The sequence below is a fragment of the Phalacrocorax aristotelis genome, chromosome 1 (genome assembly GCF_949628215.1).
Source record: "Phalacrocorax aristotelis chromosome 1, bGulAri2.1, whole genome shotgun sequence".
Taxonomy (NCBI): Eukaryota; Metazoa; Chordata; class Aves; order Suliformes; family Phalacrocoracidae; genus Phalacrocorax; species Phalacrocorax aristotelis.
Window position 1 is genome coordinate 141,804,671 of NC_134276.1, and position 24,098 is coordinate 141,828,768.

Below are 24,098 nucleotides of genomic sequence, written 5' to 3' on the forward strand. Positions count from 1 at the left end.
TTTGCATTTACCAACGTGAATGTCATGTGCCACTTTATCCCCCAGTTACTCAGTGTTGTAAGCGGTAGATCCTATTGGAGTGATTTCTGGGTGAAGGCAAGGAAGTGTTCTGCCAAGCTGTGGATGCTTTGAAGAGGGAGTCAGCTTGGTATAAGTATGTAGTTTTGTAGAATTAGAACTACTAAGTTCTCTAAAATAAATTCAGACAAGAAATTTTCCTGTTAAGCCTCTGCATTTCTTTGCCTTCTGCCATGGAGTCTGAAGGACTTAATGGGCAAAACCTGACAGCCAAATGAGGTTATGGAGGAGTAGTGACAGTGGAAAGTCTGCCTTACTTGGTTTCAGGATCAAGGGCAGCAGCGGGAGGAACAGAACACATGGTTCTAGAAGGTAAGTTGACAGGAAAGAGAGGAAGAGAGACCTGGAATCACAAAGAAAAGGTAAAGGTTGGTCTCTACCAGAAATCTGTTAACATAGAAACCCAGCATTTTGAGAGCAGGGTGACGCTATGGTCAGGTACTTGATCAGTTGACAGCAGAAACCATTACAGAATATGTGCAGTTCGTCATGGTGGTTCTGCAAATTCTTGTTCTTTCTCAATTGACAAGAGTGAAGCAATTCTCCACTGTGGCTTTATGCTATGTTTCTTGTACAGATTTAAAGTTTCTGTAACAGAAGTGGTACTTGGTTTTTGTTCGCTATGTGGTATTTTTGTCAGCAGTAGGAATTATACTCCCTACTGCTGAGAGAAGGGACCTTCTGGTTAATCTGAATTCCCCATGCTTATTCAAACTGCTTTAAAACTAGAGTATGTGCCCTGAGGATGCAGTACTTTGGTTTCTTGTGTAAGGCAAGTCTTAAGATGTGTCTCCTCACAAAATACAAAACAAAAAGAAGAATCTTTCAGGTTCTCAAATCTTCCCCTATACATCATAAGTTTTGCCCATGTGGAACTAGCAATGTCCTTAGTGAGTCACCAGATGTTTAGGCTTTTTCCCTCCCTATGTCTTTACCTTGGCTAGGGCATGGGTAATCATTGCCTCTTTGGGAAAGCAAATTTCAGTTATTGTTGTTGCAAAACAATTTGGTTCACTGTGGAGTCACACAGAGTGTGCCCAGACAAAATACTTAAGGGGATTACTATCTATCTAGTCTTCACATGAGTTTATCTCAAGGAGACAGAACAATTGTTGAACATCATCAACAGCAAACAATAGCAGCTCAGATCAGATATTGAAGAAAATTGAGTTATTTTTGCAGTAGCCCTTTGTCATGGCATCCTCGTGGTCACCTGAGCAGTTTGAGGTGCCTGCATTTCCAAATGTGGTATTAACATTACTTTTATTTTTAGGGGATTTACATTCTTGCTTTGAATTACTCTGTGAATTCTAGTTCTTTCCAGAGCTGTTTAGACGCTCTAGTAATGTTCTTCTGGTATTTCTTATAGATGAAGTCATCAGCATTGTCAGCATTAACCTTTTATAGCATCAAAACGTCTATTATTTTCCTTTAATTACCTTATTTTCTGGGAAAAGTATTTTTCTTTTTATTAATAATAAAATAGTACTAAATATTTAAAAATTTAGATTTTTTTATTTTAAAAAATCTGTATTTTACAGAATACATTCCCTTAAGGGGTACCATAAAGGTATTCTATTTTTCTACCATCTTTAGGCATAATCGTGGGCTGCCTAAGGTATAGGAAATATTTGGAATCATTTATCTCCAGATTTTTCTCCTCATTCTTTTGTTATGTATTTGATTGGTTCTTCTCAGCTCATGTGTAAGTTCTACCTTTTATACTGTGGGTGAATTCACTCTTTGCTTTTACATGTTATTCCAATAGCCATGTGACAAAAGTCTCCTCTTGTAATCTGTATCTTAAGTCACAGGCTGCAGAGTGCTTGAACTTTTTGACCTCTGTTCTGTCCCTTCCTATACCACGTTAACATTGTCCTTGGACCCTGCATTAGCAGTTTTATATATGGCCTGTCTAGCAAGCAAAGTGGTTAAACTCAGTGATGGGTAAATTCTCCTCCACCGTATTGCTATGTGTTGTACCATTCTCGGTTCATTTACTTAAGCATTTTATTCTACATTCTCCCATTGTGAAAACAAAGTACCCTTGAACTTCAGTTTAACTTCTTTCTGTGAAGTTTTTTTAAAGTTTTGATATTGTGATTTGACTAACCATGCCAACTTTTGTACACCAAATACAAAAGTAATAAACAGCCGGTTTGATTTCAGGCTGATAGCCTTGCTTATCTTCTTCTAAAACCCTGTACGTAATTCTTCAATAGAATGCTTTCAAATTAATTATGTTATTGACATGGTTCTCATTCATGCTACGCAAGCTCTGGTTCTTACATGCTCTTGCTTAAGTGACATAACCCCCTTGTAGTCACTGCATCTGTTCCTCCTTATGGCAAGAAGTTATCTTGCTATTGGTTCACCATAGGTCCATGGGCAACTTTCTGTATCAGATTTGCTTGTAATAGTTTGGGTTCTTTGAAGATCGCATAATGGTTATCTACTCTATATTTGAATTTGCTTCACTTGGCACATCCTCGTTTCCTCAAGACAGTTCAAGTCTGCATCTTCCAGTGGTCTTTCTCTGTTTCTGTTGTATATTGTAGTTATAGCCTGGTCTCTTGTCAGTGCAGAATTCCTCATTTATCTCTAAGAGTGCTTCATAGTTGGCCCTTTCTGCTGGATTTGACTAAAACACAGTCGACTACTGTCAGATATAAGGTTTCTTAAGACTGTCTCACACTTAGCTGTCCCCCAGTGCTAGCAGATGGGATGTGATTCATTAAACTGGATGTATTCGTGCACAGTTGAGTTCTCTCCACCTGTTGTCATTCAGTGGAGTCAACAGCACATTCCATATTTTCAGAATGGAGACGTTCATGTTGATTTGCATGCGGAAAGTACTTCCTTCTCCATTAAACTGAGTATAGATATAGATCTGTATGCTACAGAAAGTTTTTAAAGATAGGTGAGATGTATCCCAGGAACGTCTAAACATCTACATGGGGAATTTCTGCTTAGGGACCCTTAACTTAGCCATCTTCTACTAGAGGCATTGGATATAGGACAGATTTCTTGTTCTAGTGTCATTTTGGTGCGATGTTTCGTTTTATTTTCCTTCCCGGAATACTATTCTGTACTTGATCTTAGAAATGAAGCATGGGACACAGCAGTCTTCCATAAGAGCTGGACCCATTACAAGGTTGTGTCTAGATATGGGAAGCAAGAGCAATGATCACAGCTAGTCAATCCATCATCATAGGCCAGTAGACAGTCCCTACTTTAGATAATGTAAGCTTACCCAGAAGACTTTCTTCTTAGTATCTATTATTGGACAAATAATCAGTCCATCCTTTTGATGAAGTTGATCTTAGACAAGCAAAGCAAGCTGAGGCAACAGAGCTCTAGTGCACAGAAAACCAAAGCCTTGTGTATTCACTACTGCCTGACAATAGCAAGGCTGATATTTCAGATAGGGCTCCTCGCAGTATGTACAGCATTGTTTAACTAGTTAATCTAATCAGTAAATTAGTATTTTGTTTATTGATTTCTAGGTGTCTTAAATTCTGTAGCTTGTTATTGTTTGGTCATGGTTGTTAACATTTAAATTCTTTGGAGATGGGAGATTGGGGAGAGGGGGCGTGAGTTGGTGAAAATCACACAAAGGTGCCTGTTGCATGGTACCCATTAAATAGATATGGGCTAAAATGAAGCAGACATTAGAAGAGTCATTTGGATCTGAGACGCTGGGTAACAAAACTGACAGTGTTTCAAGTGCTGAAAGAATTGTTCTTCTCAGGTAGTTTGTAAAGTGACTTTAAACATTGCTCAATGATGAAGTATTCTATGATAATTACCATGGAATTAAAGAAATACTGTTCTTCCTGTTTTCACTTAAGTCTTTCTTAGCTGCATTGATTTTTAAAAGAATTGGAACAGGCTTTGAATTTTTATTCTGCACAACTGGTTTCAGTTTCAAAAAAACTTTCAAAAGAAACTTCAGTTTCAGAAAACTTCTAACCATTACGGTGTTCAAAAATACCTTCCCCGTACCTGGTAGTCCAGTTATCAGTAGTGAATAAGTGCTAACATTTTTAACTACATACATTTTCCTAAACACTTGAAAGAAATGTGTTGTTATGACCGCTACCTGTTCAGCTGGACTCTGGCCTGTGTTTTGCATAAACTTGCTTCATATGTGCAGCATCCTTTTCATTCCTGAATCTTGTTGCTAAGAGGTTTTCTCAGTCATTGGTGCATTTTCTCACTCTTTGCTTTTATTAATATCCTATCTCATTAGGTTTTTTTTTCCATTTGTATAGTGCACTATGTTTCAGCATAGTTAATAGGTGATTTTTAAGGAAAAGACAGTAAAAAGGCTTTTGGAATAGGTTTAAAAACATATTTTAGTGCGTTTGAAAACCTGGTTTGTCACATTTTAGCAGCTTGAGACAATGTACTATGATTTCTAGCTTAATTCAGGCATATTCCAAAAGATCAAGCTATTAAGTGAAAACACCTTCATGAACTCAGCCATATTTAAAGATTTTATTACACTGAACAGACAATGTGCATTGCGGTAATGAAAATCATTGCTTTGACGGTCATTCAAGGTTCAGGACTGTGCAAGGTTCTGACTCACTCAAGTTTTTCTAAACCTGTTCTGTGCCCTTTTTCAAATACTGAGAGGCCTGGGTTTGTTCAGCCTGTAGAAGAGAAGGCTGAGGGGGAATTTCATCAATACCTACAAATATCTAAAGGGTGGGTGTCAGGAGGATGGGACTAGGCTCTTTTCAGTGGTGCCCAATGACAGGACAAGGGGCCATGGGCACAAGTTGGAACACAGGAAGTTCCCCCTCAGTGTGAGGAAAACACGTCTTTACTGTGAGGGTGACAGAGCAGTGGCACAGGCTGCCCAGAGAGGTTGTGGGGTCTCCTTTGAATGTCTCCTGGAGACATTCAAAACCGACCTGGATGTGTTCCTGTGCCCGCTGCTCTAGGTGTCCCTGCTCAATCAGGGGGGTTGGACAAGCTGATCTCCAGAGGTCCCTTCCAACCCCTACCAGTCTGTGATTCTGTGAATACACAAAAAGTCCAGAGAGGCTACTCTGGTGGAACATGACTAATTTTATGAGGATCTAGCAAAAAAACAAGTCCCTTTACATGTTATAATAACATATTGTATGTCTGTCATATATCATATGTTCCATATATATATATGATATTGTTTACATCATATATCCTATGTATTCTGTAGATATATCACGTATATATCTTGTTTATATCACATTGTATAAATAATATATATTGTGTATATGTATATTGTATATATATTGTATATATCACATATGTCTTTGTCACATATATATCACATGTATCATATCATGCAGGGCAGTACGTCTTCTCTGGCAAATTACAGGGAACTGCTGTAGTGTGACTTCTGGGCACCTGCGCAGCATTGTTGGTGCAGGAGTGGCACTGCTTGAAAGAGGATGAGAGTTCTCAGCGTTATGGCTCGGTCAAAGTGGTAATCATTTAAGAAGAACAGGTAACTTAGTTTTCCAGTCGCTTTTAGCACAAAAAACCAAGGACAAAGCCTGAAATGCCATTTCCATTCCATTGTGAAGTACTCGTAACAATAAACTTTTAGAGGTAAGTTTTCTGTAATTAAATTAAAACCAAAAATGTTTCCAGACCTTTGGCATCCATTTCTGCTCCCACGTGTTGCTTACGTGTAGTATGCTGACTTTGTCCAATATAGAATAATTTTTGGTCACCGAAAGGACTAGCACAGTGATGATCTCCAGGGGTCCCTTCTAACCCCTACCATTCTGTGACTCTGTGACCTCACAAAATCCAAAGGGTGAAAGCCAAGCTGCTACACACAAATGGGGAGCCTTTTCATTAAGGCAGTATGAGTATTCCTGTCAGATTTTGAACCCCTTCAGAAATACTTCAGGAGAAAAAAAATATTACTATCCAAGAATATTCCTTGTCACTTAAGATGAATGCCTAAAAATACATTGCCTGAAAATGCTACAGAAATCTTTCAAATAACGGGGAAAATCACTTTCACATCACTTGTTCTGCAGAAGTAGAACTTCCTAGTGTTTGAACAGAAGTCATGCTGCTTCTAAGTAATGACAAAATAATTTTTATCTTTAAAAAGCTTATGCTTAAAAGAGTGAGACATCAAAAAGGTCCAAGTCCGTTAAGAGAAGTAGGATCTTTGGTTTTTTTCAGTCTGGCTTTCTGCAAACCCTGAACAAAGCAGATGGCATTGACACTCAAGTATTGCAACACTATGACAGAACTGTACTTGTATAAGGGGGAGAGAGGGTGTGCTTACAGTGACATGTCAACACTGTAGTGGTTATTATATATTTATGTTATACTTAACCCACTTGATGACTAAGTTGGTCATGGAGTGCTGAAGCAAGTCGATAGGTTTTTGTTTTGGTGTTTTTTTTTGGTTTTTGGGTTTTTTTTATCCTGTACGTAGCTGAAAACCGGAGAGTACCACTCAAGGCTCTTAGGTGCTATCTGCAGACTGTGCTTAAATATATGGAAATTATCTGTGTGCACATTTTCAAATTGAATCAGGTTTGTGACAGTGGAGAAAATCTTAATGTTTGCACCAGTAGTTATTTTGTGTTTTTAAAACTGCTGATTTTCCTGATGAAAAACAGCTTTCTTTAATTATCTGATTACCTTTTTCCAGTAAGAAAGCTCTGAAGGATTGAAGTATTAATTTTTTGAGTTATGTTATGGGTAGTTTTAGAGTGCTTTAATTTTCTCATAGCACTGAGCCAATGGAAGAATAAAAATGCTTATCTTCTTGGGAATGAACAATATGAATGATGTGTTTGCATGACAGAACAATATAAATTATATGGAATACATAAAGAGTTTTTATTTTCAATAAAAAAACTTATTAAAAGCAAAGAAGCTTTAGTCTGGCTTTCAGTAGTAAAAATAGGTGACATAAATATATGTGGTATAATATAAATACTTAAGGGTCATGATTTTTTTTTACAACAAACCTTTCCAGAATGCTTTTCATGCTCCAACTACAAAGGCAAATTGAAATATGATGCAAGGTGAATAAAAAAGTAGCAGGCTAATTAGGTGCTGTGGTGTAGTGTTGACAGGTTGATAGATCCATTATAGTGGAAATGCTTTTGCAGGAGTGCCCACTATGTAACTGCTTGTAATAAAACCAAATTACTTTTCGACTTCTCGCACTGCATTCTCTCTCTTAAATACACGGACACGCACACACATTTTCCTTTGTCTACCTCTGCTCGTCCTCTGCCAGAAACTTTCTTGCATGCTGGGAGACCTGCCTTCGTAGCCAGGAGACATGCTGTAGGAGACCCTAGTGTTCAAGGGTTTTGTGTTTTCACGTACCATGCGTGTCCCAGCTGGCTCCCTAGTCTGTTTTTCTGTCATCTTCTTGGAAATACTGCTTTCCTGCTAGCTAGTAGCTTATCAGTACAATGGGGAGCCTGACTGGAGAGAGGATGGATAATTGGGATGCTTTTCCCTTGTTATGAGATCAAGATGGAAGTTTTGGCTAATGTTGCTGGTGGTACTGATGTTTGCTCTTTGAGTAGTTTCAGAGACCCACTGTCATGCTTGTATGCTGCGTAAGGCTGAATTCAGTAGGTTCCGGTTCTCCTCCAGCTATAAGACAAACAACAGAACCCAAACACTTGCCTCAGGTTAACTGTCAGCACTTTCAAGCATTGACTTGCTCTGAAACCTTGTACATGTACTTCTGTGGGAGATCTGCCTTTTTAATAGTAATATTGGCTTTCAAAAAACATGCTGATCACTCTGTTCCCACAGAGAGTTGGAAACGTCTGCGGGTAGTCGCACCAATACAACTGCCGGGATTTTTAATTTAACTGTAAATGCTTTTTTAGTCCTTCACGTGGATATTCTTTTGAACTGGCTGTATTATACAGTTGCAATTGAGACAGTGCTTTATTAACATCTTGTTTCAAGTTCATTGAGCTGATATCCCCATAGGTCTCTTAAGTGCATCTTCTTGTCTTGTATTGCATGCATTTAGCAGTCAATCAGAGATCTTTAGTTCAGAAGGCTATGTATTGCTATCATGTAAGCAGCTGTTTGGCTCTTCTCATTGCTTGTTGGGCTGTAAACATTGCCATATTCGTCTTTGTTCCAAGCTAGTTCTCCTTTCTGCTTATTCCAACAAACAATGCCTTCTGGATTTCTTTGTGCCTTGCCTTACCTTATTGAAGATCCCAGGTTTTTTCTACTAGATAAACAAATAGACTTACTCTTTCATATGCATCAGCGATTGTTAGACGTGTGCTTTTTGCAACTGTTATTAATTATCAAATGTCTGTGCCCTGCAAGGAAGCAAAACAAACTGTGATGTTTAAGTTCTGCTTGCTACTTCTTGACTTCCCTGAAGAAGATTATCACTTCTTCAGATGAACTTTGGCCTCATTTCTGAGCATATTTTGCAGTAATCTTCATTTGAAGAGCCCCTTTGTGACAAGGTTGATGACAGCTGAAGGCAGTTACAGTGCTGATGCCTAGCCTGGTTATGAACCTTTTTGTGAAGGATTAAGTGGAACTTGGTACCCAACAGTGTTGCAGTTTCAAGCTGCAGGCTTGGTTAGCTCAGAAGTGTTTTCCTAAGTGTTATTTTTCTTGAATTTTTTCTTAATCAGTGCTGTACTTCAAGGTGAGTTTTCTTTTTAGGCTGAGATATTTCTGTAAGCTAGAGTGGCCTTCCTAATTATTGCTAATTACCTTATAATATAAGGAAGATTATGAATTGCTTAACTTGCTTTGGAAATTCATCTGTTCAAAATTCCCTTCAGAAGCTGCTATGCTTAAAGCTTATAAGCAAGATGAAATTGCAGTTTTACCCTTTTTGTTTGGCATTTTCGATATACAATTGAGGTAAAGACGGGGGGCGGGGGTGGGAAATGTGGCCCAAAAGCAACCTGTGAGAGTAAATAACTCTTAGCTAGAAGTATATCAGCTTAAAAACAAGGACGCCTTTAAACTGACTTTGTTATTCACTGGATGGTGTTTCTGGTTGACAGGGTTTCTGAACTACTGTGATGTACCTTCCCAAAGAAAACAGTTTTTAAGCTATGTAAACATCAGTCTAATCTAAAACATTTCAAAACCATTTCCTTACTTCTTCAGATTAATTGGTGTTTCAATACTCTTTCATTTTCTAAGTGCATTTTTGAAATAAGCATTAAGATCCAAGCCTTATTAAAAGATAATTCTAGCTTCCTAATCAAGGACTCTTGAGTTTCTCCCATATTTCTCACATGACTGGTGATACAAGACTTGCTCCACAGAGAATACTGAAGATTGAAACAGGTTACTGGAAGGTGGGGTGCAAAAGGACATACAAAATTAGAGGTGATACAGCGAGGGAAGACCAACCCTTTTGTAATGCAAGAATAAGATGATCTTAAACTGGTCCAATAGCATTTATTTACAACTAATCGATAGAATTCATTGAGGTAGAAGACATCCGTGCTAATAAAAGCTCCAGAGAAAGAGTTTTATAGAAACAATGAAATAACAGTATAATAATTGGCTGTTATAATAATTACATGAAAAGTTTTCAAGAGTAAATTTTTTCTTCAAAGCATTGTAAGCCTCTAATGAAAGAGATACAGAAGAAATTTGCCTCTAAGACAGACTTCTGCTCATGTCCACTTTCAAATATCTAGCAGTCTGTTGGAAAAGGAAAATTGGATTTGACCCATGACTGATATGACAGCCAAAGTGTAGGAATTTCACTGTAGCCTCTTCTGCCGAAATATCTCTAAAAATCTACTGTTAAGAGTCAAAACTTCCATTTTGTCGTCTTATATTGAAACTTTTGTCCTTGACTTCAGTGTAATGAAGTTGCATTAGAATTAGATTTCTGAGTTAGTGGCCATATGGAAAAATTAAAGCATATTGTATGAGGAATGGAGTGACATTAAATACGGTTAAACAGAAATGCTTTTGCCTTTTCAAGGAGGAAAAAACCCCCACACTGTTAAATCAACGCAGAATGTTTCATTTGACCCAGGACAGTGTGTATTTCTCTTGCTCTATAAATTAGAGAGCAATAAAATAAGCTTTTGGATGTTTTTAGAACAAAATTTTGGGGTTTTTTTTTCTGTTGCTCTTCTCATGTCTACATCTAGAATATGAAACACTTCTTGTTTTAAAATACACTCATTTTTAGCTGATTTCATAAATGATTACTCTTGTTATAAAACTTAATTTTTGGTGCATGTAGTATAATCAAAATGTCTTATTTTGATTTATACCATGAACAAGCAGGAAATTGGCTCTCTTCCTCAAAGAAGACTTCTTAAGAACAAGGACTTGTGTAAATTCTTATGAGTTAAACTACATGTGAAAGACATTTAGACAGCTGGCTTAAAAGAACAGAGCTGAACTTAACTATCTAGAGTATAGCTATGTGAGAGTGCTACCAACCGTGCCAGTAAGCAGAAAACTAGGATGATTAAATTAAAGTTCTAGCAGTTGCAGCAAGGTGTGACACTACCTGGAAGGAAAAACCAAACCTTGTTGCAGTTCTAGTGATCAGTCTAATGTTTTGCTTCTACTATGTTTAAATATGTCCCTCCAGCCAAAATGGTGGGAATAGAAATAACCCAGAGTTTTCCGGAGATGCCTCTGTGAGTTGTCATTCCAGGTTAAATAAGGAAGGCAGATTTCAATCCTTCTTTCTCCATATCAGACCTCTTTATTTGGGGAAAGGCTGGAATTCAGGTTGGGAACCTGTAGCTGAAGTGGGTTAATCCTAAATATAAAAAGCCCCTCTATTCTTCACAGACTCCATTAGATTTAGTTCAGCTATATTTGAGTTCTAAGAATTTCATAATTTGGTATATTTTGGATGTCATTTACTGTCCCAAGACACAATTGGTTGTCTGGGGTATATGACTTCATCCATACTGTTAAATATATTACATAGTAGGCATCAAAGTCCTTATGTGAGAAGAAAATAACTGCAGAATGAGCATCTGTGATGGCTGCCAAAAGGATTACATTTTTATTAGACAAGAGGGTCAAAAAAATCTTGTTACAATAGATATGATGTTTGGGAACAGACCTTGAAATTGCACTGATATACTAGGATTAAAATAATACTCACAAAATTTGCATGGATGTTGTGCCCCCCTGCCTTAAATGCTTTATGGTAAGTTTTCTGTGTTCCCCGTTCAAGCAAAATAGCTAAAACTAACTGTATTACAGGATAATAAAATTGTCACTTAACAAATGTAACTAATTTAATATTGCTAAAATACCCAAAAGAAGGGGTGATTGGGACCTGACACTGAGAAACTGTTCCCTGTGCCAATAAGGGATTCTTTACACAGGCTTTGAGGTAATGCATATGATGTGGCATTATTGCAGAGAGGAAATGCAGTTAAACAACGAGAATTTCCAGGAACAAATCATCTCATTTTAAAAATCATTCTTGTGATTTAAAACTCTACCTTCTTATTTCGCTTCTTTAACATGTCCAGGTTATGTCCTGTTCCTCACTATCTCTGAACGTGGAGGTTAAGTATGGCCCTTCAAAGATATCTAAGCTTGTTTTCTGCAAGGATGGTTTAAAGTGATATTGATATCCATGTATCTATTAATCACAATCTTTGATAAATCGAGGTGTGTGTTAATTATACAAAGATTAAATAATTCTTTTAGGCTCTTTGGGTCAAAGGCTTTGTAGGAGTATCTCAAAGACACAGTGGCTGCCATCTAGTTCCCATTGGAAAGTTGCAAGTTAGACTCCTGACTGCCACTTTCCAACTTCACTAGTACAGAAGGCATCACTATGGCTTATAATGACTTCAAAGTTGGCCATTACTAAACTGGGTACAGCAGAATTACCTAGCCATGTTCTCTTTTGTATGTAAACTTTATGAAAATCATTTAAGCATCAAGTGAGTTTGTATTCTCATAGGTAATGGCTCTGGGGATTTCTCTTTTTTTTCTTCCCCGCCCTGTCAGTTTTCACAGGAGCATGGCATTTTTAATCAGTGTTTCCTGTTTAAGTCATTAGACCCAGAAACTTGATATTCAGTTCTCAAATCTGATGTATTCTTCCTTTATGACTGTAACTGTTTTGTGCATCAGCTTCTTTTCTGTAAAATGGAAATAGTACCACCTTTCCACTTGTCTTTGTTTTTTTTTTTAAAATTTGTTTAGACTCTAAAGAGGGAGAAGAAATGGACTGCATGACTGCAATATTGCTTGCTAGTAATATCTTTGCTGCGTGACATATATGATGAATTTTGTACTTTCTTCCTTATGTATGAAATATTTGGACTTGAGATGTTCCACTGATGATGTTCTATATACTGGCCTATAAGGTAAATAGGAAATGAATGTCAACGTCAGGAACCATTTCAGAAAGGTCTGTCAAATGGAACTATTGGGTACTGGAGTGGGAAGACAAGTAGTGGTTTGTTACTATGGGTGTGAGCATCTGATGTAAAAAGCTGATCTGTTGCTTCAAGGCAAAACTCCCACTGACCTCAGTAAAGCTGGTATTTTGCCCTGAAACTTAATTATAAGTTAGCTAAGGGGCTAATCAAAACACTGTGGTAAAGTTACTTTGCACAAGATGCAGAAATAAATGTCCTTCTCTGTGTAGAGGAAACTTACATAGCATAAACCAATTGAGTGGAATAAAAATACATGGCCGGGTCATGCTTATTGTGCATGACTCAACGTACTTTCCATCTGCAAGTTAGAAGGTGCTTACTATTAGTGCATGCTGAGATAAGTTGGATTTAGAAGGATGTTGAAACTAGAAACATGATTACAGAAAGATGGGTAAATGGTCTTTTAGGAGTGCTTTGTTTCCCACCATAGAGTAAAATTGTCAGCTCAGAGGCTGACGTGTCCACAAAGGTGGTAATTCCTCAGTCAGTTGCCTGCATTCGTTCAGGGTCACTTACTGTTGATTGGGATGTGGGGTGATTGTTCTACGGTCTCCAGAATATAGTGTGAGCCCATCGACTTCCTACCAGACTTGCACATGTACCAAGCAAAGGTGAAATTGTGTTTCAGGTGTGGTTGACAGCAAAACCTTTTCCAGTAGTGACGTAATTTTGAACCTGGCTGAATCCAATGGGACGTAGCCCCATGATTGAAACCAAGGATATTTATCAGTCTTCATAATGGCTCTTAGTGTAGTTATATTCTTGAGGCAATTAATTTTTGCCTTTAAGCTTCTCTGTTTAAAAATGTAAAAAAAATTTCTATCAGTACTGGAATTTTTCAACAAAGTAAAATATTCTAGTTAACTATTCAGAGAGAAGCGTACATGTAGGTCACATGCCATCAGTGCCAGCTTTGTGCTGGAATGACCCAGAATACCATGCCAGAACTTGTTTCAGGTGTGAGCTGAGCTTCACTCCCTCCCTGCCTATACGTGAAGCTTTTGGAACCTCATTCCAGCATCTCTTCCACACAGATTGTTCTCTGTGTACTCCTGTATAAATGGCAAGTGCTTCAGTTGCAAGCCATTTCTTAGGGACGTGGCTGTGTGGAGCAAAGTCAGTGGCTCATGACTAGGTTTCACAGGTACTACTATGCAGTACTTGGAACGCTAAGGAGTACACTCTGTATGACGTATGCCTGCCCACTGAGCATATACAAAGAAATAGTACACAAGGGAAGCCACTTCTAAATAAATTGTAGTTTCAAGCTGCGGTTAATACTTCTAGTGCATTACTGTATTTTTGCTCAACTCCACTGGCTTCAATGGGGAGGGGTTGTTCAATGCTTGATCTATGTGAGGTCAAGAAATAAGACCTATGTGGAATTCTGTACAAGCCTTTAAGTAGCTTTTCTTGCACCTGCCTCTGTGCACAGCAAAAAATCTGGAGAAACCCCAGACGAGACACTGAACAAGCACTTTTTTACATCCTATAAAACACAGGATGTGAAACAAAGGTTGGGGCCTGTGATGTCACCACAGCAGCACAGCTTTTTTCTTTTACCTGGATTTTCAGTTCTAAAAATGCATGCTTAAAAAAAACCAAAACCCAAAAAACATTGTTGAAAGCCACTTTTTTGTTGTTCTGCATGCCTTTTTCCCTTCTGCTTGGCAACCTCCACACCTCCTGTTCTGACTACTAAAAATTCTCCTCTCTTTTGTCCTGCATGTATTTCTGCCTAAGAGGAAAGGACAAAAGATTCACTAGATTTTTTTTTTCCTTGGTTCTGCTTCAAAATGAAGTTCTTGTTAATAATTCAGTGTTATTGGGGCTCCAAAATTTAGTTTTTTTAATTAGAATGGCTCTGAGCTAGGATGGTTGTGCTAGCACAACAGCACACTACTCCAGTAGCAGTAGTACTACTCTTAAAACCAGCTTTTTAAGCTATTCTTCTAGTGTATAGCAGAGAAAAATCAGCATTTTCTGCTGCAGTGTGAGGCTGGTGTGTTTAACAGGAATGAGGAAAAGAACACGTGAAAGGAAGTTACTCCCATCTTCTACCATATAATTTCTCTCTCCAACATTTGTTGGTTCAAGGCTCCCACACAGTTTCCTTTTTCCTTGGCTGGTGCAGTGACAGCTCCTTATCCTGTTCTAGTCTGCTTTAGGAACAGCCTTCGTTTCTGATGTTACCGAGGAACATTTCAGTATATGAAACATTTGGATAATACCATGTTTTAAGGAGGAAGGCCGGTTCTTTCTCGGTTTACTCTGATGGGTGTTTTTCATCATTATCTTAAATGAGAGGGTGAGCAAGATTTGACCAAAATGTTTCCTGGAATCCAAGGTGTTATTTGCCTCTTAAGGGAACACTGGCTAGTTTCAGATTTCAAAAGTGAAAAAGTGAACAAATTTGTACAAGAGCCAACCCATCCCAGAAACATTCTCACCACCACACACACGGACATGGTAGATTAAGTGCAGAATTTTGCCAGTTCACCCCAGGGGACTACCTGGGCCATTTCTTTTCTCATAAGGCTTGTTGCTGCCAGCACTAAGGGTATATCAATAATACTCTGTAGTATAAAGACAGCCAAGCTGGTCCTAGATGAACCAGCTTAAATACTGGAGGCAACCTGTATTTCTTCACAGAGTAGACAAGGCTACATCTGCACTAGGACAGCTAGTGTGCTTTCAGTCCACATTTAGAGCTGGCTTGCAGTAGATGTTGAGATGTTTTCCTTAGGAAAGTTGGAATACTACTGCCAAAATACTTGTAGCGCAGATCTGTCTATGTCAGATAAGCTACACATTGTGTTGGCATAGTAAAACGATCCTCATGAGAGGGAAAAAAAAAAAAAAGGTATTTTTGCAAGTTTAACCACAATTGGCAGCTTCTTCCAGCGCTGCTACATTAATCAGAGGTTGCACCCTTTCCTGACCTAGCTACCTAGCTAACTGCCAGCAAAATTAGCTGGTTTTCCCATTGCAATGTGTCCTGGTTTTAAAATGTGTTAAATAGCATAGTGACATTTTGAGCAGGAACACAAGTTATTGTTTCAATACTTGCTGGCCAGAAAACCATTTCAGAGCCTTTTAGAAAGCGCTACCTCTAGTGCTGTAAGACGGGGCATGCTTAAGGTAGTAACTTTGCAAGGATGTTGCCTAGTGGTTAAAGTACTCTAGATGTCAGAGTAAAGTACAACTTGGTATCCGTACAGGGGCTTGGAATGGTCAATTAGACTGTAAAGGAATGGAGTAATAATTGGTAAAAAGGAAACATCCTTTCTAAAGTTGATGGGAAGAGGAAAAATGTATTCATGAGAATTCTGAATTCCTTTGAATTTGGCATGTTTAAATGAATCCTTTTTTCTGAGTCCAATTTAACTTTTGCTTTGCTTCCTCCTCATATTCTTTCACTTTTGAGCAAAATAATTTCTGAAACTGTTTTACAAACCCAGAGTGACAGAAGGTTAGAAACCAATCTGTTTAGAAACAGATAATGATTAATGATGTTCAAGAACGTGAGAATGAAGTAAAACTTAGATTTCAACAGACTTTTCACAGGAAGGTTTATTTTTCAGAAGAGGCCATTTTGAAAGGAAAATGTATCAAAAGTGTTCCCACAGAGACTATAGGTAGTTCTTAATATCTGTATATCAACAGTTGACTACATAGTGGTGAAACCAAAAAGTTAATCACAGTTATTTTTTCACTAGATAAATTGTTGAAACATTACATTTTTTTCCTCAAATGTATAATAAAAATACACTAGCCAGGTTTACTGCCGTGTTTATAGTACACATATTCTCAGGTTTTAGAGCTATGCTGTAATCTAGAGATTAGTGATATTTGCCTTTCCATTAGATTTGGGAGATTTTTAAAACATGCCTGTTATAAAACCTCTAATCTTACCTGCATAACTTTTTATTTCTCAATAACGTCTTTGAAATTACATGGACAAACTGTTTCCAATAAACTAGTAGAATTTACATCATTAATTTGAGACTTAGAAATTGAAATATTTTAAAGTACGTTTGCTCTTGTTCTGCACTGAAAGTAACTCAAAAACACAGGCTTAAGTTTCCCTACAGAAGAGCTTTGCATTTCTTAAAAGCTGAAATGATAACTTGATTAACAACAGAGATTTGTAATCACTTCAAAATGAATCCTGTCCCGCTCTCAAGCTCTCTTAGAAAATTATTTAAAAACTGTCTATGTTTCCTTGTAATTTCTGCCTCATGGGAGACCAAGAACATTCATAGTTTGAGTCAAAATTCAGTTGTTTCAGATTACTTTGTTCCATGAATAGACCAGACTTGATAGTTTCATCTTACTAGATTTATTTACTAATTCAGTAATGAAGCATTCCTTCCAGCTCACACAGCTGGCTAATCTTAGAAGCTGGTTGCACAAAATCACTCAGCTGCCTTATTTGACTCAGTAATCCAGGTATATATCTGAACTGAGTTTAGTTCATTAAAAATAAGGATTCTGGATGACTACAACAAATCTTTGTGAGCTGCCTACGCTCATGCTGATACAGTACATGCAAATGAGAATATATGAATATTTCAGTCTCTTCACAAAATGAATGGTGTTCAGAGCATTAGGAGAAGTTGCAGCTCTTGGCTGCAGAAGGAATTTTGATTCTGAGAAGTGAGAAAGCTGCCACTAACTTGTAGCCGAAGTTAGTTATCGGTGTCAGTAAATAATCATAATTGCAGCTGTTATTGTTACATAGCTCACTGTTTCCTCAAAGTAATTTAGGTATTTTTCCCCAAAACGCAATCTAATATATACAGTGAAGGGCCAGTTGTACAACAGACAGCAATCTAGAATTTTCTGACCTTTATGAGCAATAAATGTAGGAAATCAAATATCCTACCACATGCAAATACATAACGAATTGTACCAAGAAATTGATTAGCTGAAGTTTATTTGCACTAAAGCTACATTATAGTAGTATCTTTAGTTTTGCTGTGAAGTCAGTGAGGAATTTGGCCATCAAGAAAGACTTTGTGCGATCTTAGGGAAGATTCTCATCAGTTAAATTTTGTGATGAAAAGGTCTGAATGTACCACTGGTTCTCTATTGTAATGAAGGAGTCCGTGTACTTCTGTATCACATTCTACTGTGCAATGTACTGCGTAGCCAGGGTAGGAACTGCTAAAACCCGTTTCCAACTTGCATGTGTATGATGTGTCTCTCCGTGTAGGCGTGGGACAGGTCGTAATGGCTGACTAAATGTGTTGATGAAAAGTGAAAGGGGTAGAAGAGGCAGGAGATGAATGAGACTTTGACAGTTGGCAGTTGTAACATGTACAGGTTTCTTGGCCTTGTCCTATTAATAACAGCTTTAGACTGCTTGAAGTTCACAAGATGTTTGTCAGGCTGTACTTAATAGCTTTATTTATTTTTTTTTTTTTAGGACTCATGCATGTTGTCTCTTCATATCTGTTTGGAGAATAGCTGGAGGAAATAATAAACATGGGGGAGAAATAAAACAAAGTAGTTCGTATTTTCAATTTTAAAACTTATAAGGGGAAAGAATTTAATGACCAAGTTAGTGTAATATAAATTTGCTCATCTTTAGCAATACCACAACCCTAACTGCAATGCTTTATCTGCAGTTGTGCAAAGAACTCACATATGCTTATCTTCAAGCATACGTGTATAAGATGTTTTTAGGGAAGAGACACTCTGTAACATTAATGCTGCTCTATAATCCAAAAGGTTTTCTACCAGCAGTTCCTTTTCATAGGTTGTTTCAATTGTTTCAAGGAAGACAACTGTCAACTGAAAACTAGTATCTGTTTTTCATAAACATTTCCTTGAGGTTATTGCAGTGTAAAACCACATGTTTTCTTAATAATCAGGCTTTCTTTCATGCCAGTTACATGGCTGCCTTTGTAATAAGACTAATTTCATTGTAATAGCATTCATGAACTCATACTAGATGCATTTTTAATCCTGTTTTAACGTGAGAAGTGAACAGAGCTGGACTAGAAGTTAGGTTTGGATCACAGCCTTCTCTTTTCCATCTAATTTTAAACAGCTTTCTCAACTACTGCCATTGTCTCGGCTGCATTATTGATCCCCTTACTGCTGCCACAATGCAACCAGTGTTGTCTGTTGTCCTCAGATGAGCAAATATGTTGAGAGGAGGCCATTTCCCTGCTGGTGGATCCACCTCGTCCCAACAGTGTAGGAAGTACAGCACAGCTAATATGTGTCTGAGGTTAGTGAGGGTGTTTCCCAGGAGGAGACTGGGGAATAAGAGATTTCCACAGAAATCAGAGCTTTTCTAGGTATCGTTTAATCATAACTGTGAAAGATGACCTTGTCCCAAGAGAGTGGAGGAAGAAATGGAGGGAAGCTCATCGCTGCTGTGGCATGAATTCCTAGGGCCAGGCCACTGGTACTTACTAGGATTGGAAGGCCTGCTGGACATTAGTGTGAAAAGAAGGAAGCATCCTCATTTATGTCACATGTGGTGGTATGTTTTTACCTGTATAGTTTTGTCTGTATGTAGATGTACCTATCTTGGTATAACAGTGATAAACTTATGTATCTTTTGATTAACTGTGAAAATTAGCAGAAGCTCTCTACGCTTTTGTAATGGTGTAATTTTGTTTACCTTGGAAAAGTTGGCAGCTATTTGAGGTATGTGTTAGGACCTTCAGGGCACTAAGAAAATATAGACAACCAAAACCAAAATGACACTGAAGTTGCACGCACAACTTTTCCATGAAGTGTAGAGCCAGATTTAAAAGGAGGTATAGGAGGTCTAGCAAATACTTCCCCCCCGCAAGGAAAGAGTGTAAGTAGTGAAAGTTGTTAGCCTAAGAAAAGGATGAGTGAAGATATGATAGCACTTTTTGTATGTATTAACTAAAGACTGATGCAAAGAGAGGTGTAACCAATGTATCTGTAGGTAAATCGTTCTCCAGCATCACTGGGGATAGGGTGAGATTGAATCAAAGCAAAGGAGCTGCAACTTAGACATAGGAAAACCTTTGTAGCCACAAGGTTAGAGAAACACTGGAAGGGAATTGCCTGAGAAGGCTGGAAAACACCTCTGGCAGTGGAGATTCTGTGAACTTCTTCTAAGCATGGTTTAGATGTACTTAATCCTGTGACAGAAAGATGGATTAAATGATCTCTTGAATTACCTTATTTTCTGTCATTCTATACAGAGAGCTAACTTGTGAGGCAGTGCTGATATATTTGCTAGCTCCCTTTGTTCTTTCTAATAACCAAAAAATGCAAGAAGTGCAATGGTTTTCAAACATTTCTTCTAAACATAGCTTTTTATTTCCTTCAAAGTGAGGGGAAAATTATTTCTGCATAAAAATCTTGCCACATGAAATGGTTCCTTCTCTTGGCAGCTTTTCTTTCCAGTGATTCACTGATTCCCTTCAAGAAAAGACAGCTAGATAAAACTATAAGGATAGCAAAATCAATGTACATAGCAGCAGAGTAAGACCTAAAAGGTCAGTGTGTAAGTAAAAAGTGAAATCTGGCATAATGATCTCATACATGTATTTGGTCCCTGCACCTAAAGTCCATGGTGAGGAGGGAGGTTAAAGGCAAATAAGTTCAGTTTCTGTAGTGGTGGTGAAATTAGAAGTTACAGTGAATTGCAGGCTCTTGGGTGGCTTTTTGTTTCTGCTGACCATCTGTTGTGTCTCATATTAATGTCGGTTCTCCTTGATCATAACAGTACAGCACCTTTTCTTTGAATGTTGCTCTCTTTGAATCATTCATTGTTGCATCTTCTGCAAGGGAAAGCAATATGCCTAACAATCCTTGCTCTGTGAAAAGAGATAGCAAAGCACTTAAACATGAGTAGGGACCGTTTCTTCTATTTCATAGTAGACATGAAACACAGTTGAAACACAGAGTGAAAAACTGTGATTCTTCAACCTTTTTTTTTTTTTTTTGCCTACTTTATGATGTAGCTGCAGGGATACTTGTGATTGCTAATCACTGTGTTTCTACCATCGCTACTCTGTGGCCTAGCATGAGGAAATACTGTGTACAACCTAGTGACTTTATTTTATCATGCCACCTGTTCTCCTGCCCATGACTTCCACCTGGCTGATTGAGCTCAAATAGCTCAGAGGCATCTTGTGATATTGCACTAAATATGGCTGTATTAGTCAGACAACAGCATGTAAAAAAAAAAATCAAACTTGTCAAGTGGTGAATGGTTAGTTGTATCTCTGTCCTCCTAAAAATGATCATATTCAGTTTAATGATCACTTGAAGCAGTAGTTATAAACTGGAGCATTTCCCTATCATCACAAATCTGTATATATGTATACATAGACATGGAATCTGTCACTCTCCTGGCCTTTGATGTGTGGCTGTAGTGTTCTAGTCTCTTGCTCTGATCTTTCCAGCTGGCACTTAATAAAATACAAGCATCACAAGACTTGGATTAAAATGGCAATTTCATTGTTGCCAGTTCTATTGGACGTAATTGAATAAATCTTCCCCTCCCTGAAAAGCTTCTAGATTTCTACATACAGCACTGATTATAAAATTACAGTAAGGCTGTATGTACTCAATTACTAGCAAGAATGCACTTTTCAAAAAACATGCATCTTATTCCCAGTCTGAGTTAGTCTTCCATAACTGATATGCCTCTTCCCCGCCTGCCCCATCCTCACTGCCTGGTCAAATTGCAAGCTACTGAGATATTTTGCAGATATCTGCTATATTATTACTATTTTTAAGGTACCTTCATTGACAACAACACCACTGAGAGAAATAAAACTTAGTTCACCATAAGCCCACAGTGATATGCATTAATTATATTACACTCCTTAATTATTTATTATTTGGATTCTATATTTGCCATTCCATTAACTTTCTCTAGATCCACATCACACTCACAAGCTTGTAGTTATCTGGATTACCTCACTTACTTCTAAAAATGTCCTTAGGTTTCTTCAGGTCCTCTGAAAGCTGCCAGTTTCCCAACAAACTGAAACAAGGAGATATATGTCCCCCAGCCAGCTCTTCTAAAATAACTGGATACAAATTACACAGAATTACAACTATCAAATTACAAACCTTAGTATCAACTCATTAATGTCATCCTAAATTATTCTTGATACGGAAATATTTAATAGTTTCAGCTATACCAAACATCTGTCTCTTCCCAGATACACAACAGAAGTGCATATTGATCTCTTTTTAATTAACTGTTACTAAAGCCAAGATCTCCCTCTAGTAATGAATCGCTATCAGAATTCCTGCAGCTTTGGTTTACTCAGGAAAAAAAAAAATCTTATTCCTTTTATTCCTAACAATATTGGCAATAGCTTGTTCTTTGTATCTGTTTTTCTTGATTAAACTCCTACATTCTTAACCTCTGGCTTATATTTGGTATTATTCTTTTTTTATGCAATACTAAATTTAAGTCTGCTTGGTGTTTTAATTAAAATGATATTCCTTCTGAAAAAGTGTGGCAGCTTTTTCAAACAAGATGTATACTTAGAGAAGTATTCTTAATTAGCATTCATAGTTTTCTGCACTTCTCTTTTCCTCATGGTGTTATGGTTTCTAATTGTTTTCCTCTTGTAGATTTAAAAAAAGTCAGTTCCTCCAAATACGGTGGTTTGGATGTTAATCATGCTTGCAGGCAGCAGGATAAACTATCCTGATTTCTTGTACAAAATTTACACTGATTTCTAGGTTCATGATCTCTTGTTTTTCATGTGCTAAGAGAATCTGCTTCTGCCAGACAAGAGCATTTTTTTGTTAGTGAGAAATCTTTTGTCTCTAAACACTTTGTAGATAGCACTGTGTCTGTGTCTCCCCTCCTGTGGCTGCATATGTTACTCAATTTAGTTATTTATAATGATGTTGATTTTTCACCTGCTCCCTTTTGTTACATGCAGGTGTAATTGTCTTGGAATTCTAATTTGATTCAGTAGTAAACACTTATTAGTAAACTACCTAGTATTCATATGATACTGCACTGATTTCATAAGCATTTGGCAACGTGTTATTCTTGAGCTGTCAGAAACAAACAGTGTAATTTTTGACATAATTTGCCATTTTCTTTTTCTTTTTTCCAAGTTGCTCCTTTAGGAACATTTTTTTTAATAACCCAAGAATTGGACTCACCCCACCAGCTTTCAGTAGCACCACCTAGGCTTTCTAGTTTATAGCCCAAGCTCCCAGTGTTGTTGTACAAACGAATAAATTACCTATTTATTATTCTCTGATGTCAACGTGCATTCAGGATGTTGAAGATGTTATGCATCCAGCGTTAGTCTGCATTAGCGGTGACAACAGGCTGGGGTGCCAGACGTTTCTACTGATGTTGATGACAACAACTGCATTCGGACAGAGCCTCTGCTAGAGCTGTAGAATGTGCAGCTGGTGACATTGAATCACTGTGGATATAAGATGCATTTGGACTCACCCGGCTGTGGGGCTGTTCTGCAAAAAACTGGGATGGCCTTTTCATGCTGACTGCCGGCCAAGCTGCATCACAGCTCACCCTCGATTCTAGGAAAACAAGAAATAATAATCCCATGAAATGCTCTGATTGTAATGAAAAGACATTTTTTGAAATGTTTCCAACCATCTCAGTTGCTCGACCCACTTTCTGAACGACTGCACCCTCTAATGGGGTAAAACAGATTGACTTTCAAAGCAGCGAATTTATTTTTTAAATTGTTTATCTCCTTCTCATCCTTATAGGCATAATACAACAGCCCATTCTTGTGACAGTAAAACAAGCACAGTTTTGTTGAATGTAGATTACAGGAGAAGTGTGAATATCCAGTAAAGACTCTATATGGTTCATCTCTACTCTGGGTTAATGAAAAGTATGTAAATAGCTCTATACTTTCATGGTGAAATGAGAAACGAATTTTAACAAAATCATAGAAAGAAGAGTGTATTTCACTTTTAAGTCCAGAAATAAGTATGACTTTTTTTCTTATTGTGTGAAGTCATCTCAACTTACCAAAGCTTTTTGGGGAAGTAGAAGTTTGAATAATGACAGTGAGGTGAAACAGACACTTAACCATGATGTTGCATCTTGTCAAACAGGTAATTCTCTAATGGACCAATGAAAGCCAACGATGACAAGTTGTGGTCAACAGTCCTTGAATGTGCTGATGGTTCTGCTTTCATTCCTCTTATCAGCAGGTAACTTTTATTATTTGAATTTATCTTTCACTGTTGTGTGCCATAGGGAAAAACTAGTTGCAATTTAATACTGGGTTCCTACAAAACAAACAAAATCAAATGGGTGGTTAATTGAGTAATAAATTAAATAAAGCTTCTTTGTATTTAAGAACTGAAAGCTGGAATTTTAAATGCAATTGAAAATTCAGCTGAAAAAGGATAAGGTGGTGGGACACTGACATGGTAAAGCAGGCTGAAAAATTAAAAGAAACAAAGCTACTGTTTTGATATGCTAGTTTTTCAGCTCATCTAAAAGGAAAAGCAAGCTCTACACCACCGTACAATCCAATCATTTTGCTGAATAACCATTTATTGGAAGCAGAGCAAGTCGGGTTCCAACTGTGTGTTTTTGTATGAGCACACTAGAGT

General features: G+C 37.6%; 1 protein-coding gene across 3 annotated transcripts in view; it reads left to right on the forward strand.

Moving 5' to 3' along the window:
• SHISAL1 (shisa like 1) overlaps positions 1 to 24,098 on the forward strand; it is an 83,392-nt gene that overhangs the window by 13,468 nt on the left and 45,826 nt on the right. For all 3 annotated transcript variants that reach the window (XM_075112765.1, XM_075112775.1, XM_075112759.1), the window contains exon 2: positions 23,592 to 23,690. In XM_075112765.1, the coding sequence (XP_074968866.1) occupies positions 23,624 to 23,690 (67 nt within the window). In that variant the 5' untranslated portion in view covers positions 23,592 to 23,623. The remainder of the gene's footprint in view (positions 1 to 23,591; positions 23,691 to 24,098) is intronic.